Genomic DNA, 6,363 nt, shown 5'->3' on the forward strand with positions numbered 1-6,363 from the left:
GTTTAAGCAATCTATAGACACCGATTAAAGTTTATAATAAAAATGTGATGGTCGTTAATACGATAGAAATTAAACAAATCAATTATCAATATTAGTCTATAAAATATAGCATTATTTGTCGGATCACGTCGAGGTCAATCGAATAAAAAACGTTGTTCGAGTGGACATTGTTCTTAATCGAAAATACAATACTTGTACAACTTTTAAGTCTAACAAATATTTGAACATATTATAATCATACAATTTTTAGGTACGGCTTGGGATGTGGCTTAAATTATCTACTTCACGAACTGTCCACTCTCGACGTATGTATAACCGCACCGCCTATGCGAAATATTTTTTTTAATTTTCCATTAGTTAATCTACGTCATTTAAAAGTTAACAAGATCGTTTTAAACGTGTAAATTATTAAATCTGAACAAAGACTGCATACAATATGCAACTGCAGTGGATTATCATATAATTTTATTTTAAGTAGCTACCTCTATGTAGATCACGTTAAATAAACAGTGAGCTCATTATGCCACACCCGTCCTACTGCAGTGTATACACTTAAACCAATATTGATAAGTTATATAATATTGAGTCGTCTTTATACACAAAAAATGTATTTACTTAAATAATATGGAATTGAAATTCGATGGTTAAAGATTAGAATGATATTTGCGAACGTCGTAACAAAGCGACATGCGCGTGTAGAAAAATATAAGATAATAACTATCAAGTAAATACTATAACTTAAAGCAGTTAATATTTACATTTTTTTTTCTATGGGAGTCAATTAAAACCAATAATTTTATTAGCATTTCTATAAAATTCTGAAAAAAAAAAAAAATAATAATCGAGATAATGAACTCATAGTCGATCACACAATGTCTGAGAAAAATCGCTTGTGTAATATTGTATAATTATGATTTCAGAGATTGAAAATACTGTCGTGAAATACCGTTCTGAAATTATATTTGTATATATCTACTAACTATGTATATATAATTATTATATAAATCATAATTTTTAATTTTTTTTCTCCATAAACTGCTGCAGTGACACGAGTACCTAAGTACAAATATATTATGTATATACTTAGATACGACATATTCATACTATAAAAAGCTTGTATATCTATATACGTTATACTTACAACCTCTGAACCTCCCTACTTGAGTATTATTGTTTTTGCAGAATTGTCTATAGCATATTATAATATACCTATATATATTATGTAGTTTTATTTCGACGGACTTTCGTCTTTCATCGGGCCGGAGCGTCCTTTGGACTTGCGACTACCTGTTCGGCATTCCTGTGATGCGTAGCACTCGTTGACGATTTTTTCCAGTCAAGTGCCGGTCCGTACTTTTTTTGGACCGACCGGACGAACTCGATGGCGTCCGCCAACAGCGTCTCTTGCAACGCCTGTTCCCTTTCGAAGACGGCTGCGTCATCGTCGCGGTCCATCGACTTCGGCATGGCGTCCGCGATTATCCTTCTCAAGTTTTTCGCAAAGTAATCTAAATCGGACGGTACGTCACCGCCACTGGTGGCACCTCCACTTCCAAAGTCGACATTGCTACTGTTGCCGACATCGTCGCCTGCACTGTTACTGACATTGAAATGTCCACCGTCGTCGATACTGACATTTCCGTTGGCATTGGCATCGACAATACCGTTGACACCAACATTTGCCGCGCTGCTACTGATATTGACGTATCCGCTGCTGCCGATAGAGCCATCACTTACATTGCCGCCGATGTCGAGAACGTCCTTCAATTTCGGAGGATTTGGCCCCGAGTACTTCCAGTTAACGTCGTCAGTTTTCCGCAACGTTTCTTTGATCGGATCGTTTACGTGTTCGTTGACTTTCAAGCTCCACAAAAAGTCCACGTGATTGCAGTACGGGTTGTCGATCATCACGGCGTCCATCAGTCTGGGGAGTTGAGATTTCAGTCTCATCACGTCCTGCGAGAAAATCGAAAATAATGTCACGCGTGCAATCGAAAATATTATTGTACACGTCATTTTGCACGCGAAAACATCACCTGGACGTCAGCCACCAAGTCGTTTTTACCGTACATCAACGTGATGGGCACCCGGATTGATGTCAGATCGTACGCGGGAGGCTCGGTAGAATTGTACCGTTCCAAGTTAGTGACCGGACCGTAATCGTACCGACCGAAAACATCTGTAACGAAACAAAATTATTAGGTATTGTAAGTGTAAGTCTATTGAGTATATTTCAAAAACGAACGGACAAAAAAATTTACGGTTTATGTATTGTATTTGTAATTTATTTGCATCAGTAATATGTAATTATATTATGTATTACTTTATTATAGTTTAAACCAAATAATATTTTAGTTATTGTACGTACCTTTCAATTTGATCTGGGCGAAATGTTCGGGAACCATGGACGACGTTCCCGACGGATAGTGTCCCATGATCAGCGGAATTAATTTCTAAGACAACAAACGAATGCCGTACACGTCAAAAAACACCAATAACTAGAAATAGCTTCCTCGTATATGTATAATGTGCAGGTTGTGTATAAAGCGGAAATTACGAATAAATATTGAACTTGTGTTTTATTACGGTATTAAAGTATTGTGGATCGCTGCCACTGATGAAAAAGATGATTCCCCTTTGGCATATCAGTTTTTGCGTCATTTTCCCTCCACAAACTGTTGACGCAAAAATCATTTTCATCGTCGTCTGCGGCATGACCATTCCGTTCGATATTCTTTGGTAAGCAATCTGTACGAAAAAATAGTCTATTTAATACTGTAATAAAATGTATAGGTGTGAAAAGATAGGTGGAACAAGTTTATTTGTTCGGTGTGATTTATTGTATTGTTTTATTTTTTAAAACTAATTCGTATTCAATTTACTTTCATAACATATTGTATATTTACAATATACTTACGTTCATCATTTTCGCGTACGGAGCAATGTATTTTATCGGTGACCTCGTGTGAGAGAAATACGCTACCGGAGCGAGACTTATTTGCGATCGAATTTTGGACTGATATTCGGGTCTTTCCGAAGCCATAATGTAAAACACGGTAGTTCCCATAGAATAACCTATGTAATGGAGTTGCGAGGCGTTTGTCTTCATCAGGATATGGTCGAACGCAGCCGGCAAATCGTACGTTCCGATTTCGTGTAAACTGTGAAAAACAAAAATCAGAGAATGAGAGAATAAAGTTTACAACCTAGGTAAAGTAGCAAGCACATTATTATATTTATTTTATGATTTTGTTACGTTGAAAAAGGTATTATAAAAAATGTTATAAGCCTTCCGTGATTTATTACCTATGCAATAATATTTTTATAATTTTAATAATAATATTTTTACAACATAAGTACCGACCTGAAATTCCAATAAGCTTTTTGCTTGTAGTTCAATGATACGTGTTTTCTACTATAAGTGTTACCACGACTGTTTGCCAGCCACACGTCGTATCCATCGTCAGCGAGTTGCATGCCTATATAATATTATAATTTATATCTTATTACTAAAAGGAACATATAAGGATACATATAATGTATAATGTATAATAATACATATATATAATAAATATATATATTTATCATATTATTACTCGTTGTTTGCAATTTTGAATCGTTTTAACGTGTATGGGAATTGTATTAGAACTGTATAATATGAAATGAATATCGAGTGATAATTATTGAGATTTATATATGCAAAGACACGATACACGGTAGGTTTTGAGAACTGAATCTCTCTTTCACGAAATTTTACACAAAATATGTTTATATTTTATGCTATGCCCTTACCAGCCCAATATATTTATTAATATCATAATAATTATACCAGTATTTATCTAAAATTAAAAACTTTATAATAATACTATGATCCATGAAATCGAATATTATATGTTTCTATAAAATATTCAATACCTAACCACTAATTCAAAACTTATCCTATTTATCGATTTTCAGCGCTGATAACACCGATAAACGTATATTATGTCATGTTTATATAAATATATATACCTTAAGTGTCATTAACCAGTGTCTCCTATAGATCTATAATATTATTATACCATATAATAAATGTGCTCACACACTGCAGTGGTGATAGTACATCATATTTTAACGTTATAAATTTATAATACCGTCACCGCTGTAGTGTGTGAGGAATGAGGGTCTTTTTAATTACTCACTCAGAGATGTGTTGGCTCCTCCAAGTACCCATCCAGCCGAACTCGAGAGAAAGGCGTGATGGAAGAACACAGGAAAGTTTTTTGTCGGCTTCTGTCCGCTTTTGCTACTAGAGATTCGATGCAATTCAAGGATGTAACCGTCCTCCGTGATGACGTGATGGGTCTCGGCTGCGTATCCGTTTATTTTAATGATTTCAACCTATACGGTACAAACTATTTAATAGTATGGTTGAAATATATGAGGATTTTATTATACTCGTAATATAATAGTATTAATAATATGACGTATTGATACATTTTTTTTTTATTCATAGAGTTCACAATTTAATTTAATCACAATCGATTTCAGAAATGATATTTTTACATTTAGATGTTTTACAAGCGTACCCTCGAATAGATTTTATTAAGTACAAGTTCTCAAAACCACACCCAAGTAATCGAGTTTACGTTTATATATAAGAACATATATCTATAATATTGTATAGGCGCGTCGAACCAAATTGAATAATAGCAATTACTCACTGACATGTTTTTTCCTTCCTTCGTGCAATAAATATGTGCCCAATCTTACAAATATAATTTACGATTAACTATTGATTCGAGGATACCTTCTGTACAGTATACTTATAATAATTAGTGTAATATAATTTCGCCTGGGTTATAAATTTGAAATTTACTCATTTTATTGATGGACTCAAAAATGCTCTAATCACAAAGTACAAATCTTTAAGTGTCAAAAACTATAATATTTTATATTTGTTATGCCTTTTTACATTTTGAGTACTCGAGCTGTAAGCGAAATATTTTCGTAGAACTTATTGCAATTTGTTAAACTATTATTAATTCTGAATTTTTGTATGATAATTCAAAATAGGTAAGTATAGATCCAAAAAATACTCACGGTGGACAAGCTGACATTTTTATAAATATTCCAGGGGTATGAAGACGTTTCAGTAGTGATGTCTGTCGTCTGCGATACTGTGGTAAATGACAATTGTAAACCGACAAACAAAATATACCGAAAAAACCGATTGAATGGCGAATAGCTTACAGTTTTCATTTTCACTATCTGAAGAGATATTTTTAAATCGTGAAATCGTCTTCTATGAAAATATTATTATAATCTTGCGGGTTTTTCGAAAATATTAATTTATAAAATAGATCCAAAAACAATGTGTGTATACCGATCACGATGGTGAACTTGCTGTCTTATGCAGCTGTGTGCGCGGTTATCTCGTCGAACTGCCAATCTCGTTACTAAACTGACGACAATTTCTGTTTCTATATTATTATACCATCATTTATTGAATTTTCATAGATCATATTATAATTATTATATTACGATCTTAACGCGTAAATTATGACGAATAACTGCGAATATAAAGGTATGGGTGTAATGTATTAAAATGCATTTAAGTACACAAACCGCGAACGAATAATTATTATAGTTATTGAAATTTTTATCGTATGGTTTTTAAAATATTCACTAGTCATTGTATATCGTCGAAGGTGACTATATTATACGCATTTTATATAATATGTGCTCGGAAGCGCAAACGTCGTAAAATTGAAAATATTTATACATTTTATTAAAAATAACTTGTGCTATGTCCAAAACAAAATTGTACTTATAGTAGTAACATGGCATTACTCTTGATTTTGTTTTAGCGATAGCACAATAAGTACTTTTGCTTAAACAATGGCTGTCGGAAGGACTTGATGTACATATTTCATGCATAGAAGTTTGGCTTCATCAAAAACGTAGATTTTGAATGTATTAAAGAAGAGAGACCTGAATGTTAAAATGTCGTAAAAATCATATGATTAAATTATTGTATTTTTTTGATTAATAGTATTTGGTTAGTTAACACGCCTGTCTTGTAAATTATTATTTATTTTAATTATTAGTGAAGTGTGAGAGAGTGATTTTTTTTTATAGACATTGATCTTGAAATCTGTAATTATTGACTTGATTAATATTTAATTTTGGCCTACTATTAATAGAATTATCAAAAAAACTGAAATGATTACCACAAATTGAAACATTTATTATGTATATTTTTTATAGGCTCGTTAACCAGGAATATTATCATTAGTATATTAAATTTAATAAGTCTGAAATAACTTATTTATATTTTTTTTAAATACGCATTAAAATTTCAAAAAAAAATCATCTACTGCT

The 6,363-nt window shown here is 32.6% G+C and overlaps 1 protein-coding gene across 2 annotated transcripts; it reads right to left on the bottom strand.

The window, feature by feature from the left end:
• Positions 1 to 889: 889 nt before the first annotated feature.
• On the bottom strand, positions 890 to 5,241 carry LOC114130747 (lipase 3-like). Of its 2 annotated transcripts, XR_003592944.2 has the most exons (9): positions 5,083 to 5,241; positions 4,182 to 4,380; positions 3,365 to 3,479; positions 2,918 to 3,161; positions 2,587 to 2,748; positions 2,369 to 2,453; positions 2,037 to 2,179; positions 1,142 to 1,956; positions 890 to 1,056 (listed from the first exon to the last, which is right to left on the bottom strand). XR_003592944.2 is itself a non-coding variant. In XM_027995794.2 (8 exons), the coding sequence occupies exons 1-8, from the start codon at positions 5,239 to 5,241 to the stop codon at positions 1,252 to 1,254; spliced, it is 1,812 nt and encodes a 603-aa protein (XP_027851595.1). In that variant the 3' UTR covers positions 890 to 1,251. The 2 variants fall into 2 exon arrangements, 1 of the variants encoding a protein (XP_027851595.1); XM_027995794.2 differs by having other exon boundaries at positions 890 to 1,956.
• Positions 5,242 to 6,363: the final 1,122 nt, after the last annotated feature.

The sequence above is a fragment of the Aphis gossypii genome, chromosome 3, assembly GCF_020184175.1.
Source record: "Aphis gossypii isolate Hap1 chromosome 3, ASM2018417v2, whole genome shotgun sequence".
NCBI lineage: Eukaryota > Metazoa > Arthropoda > Insecta > Hemiptera > Aphididae > Aphis > Aphis gossypii.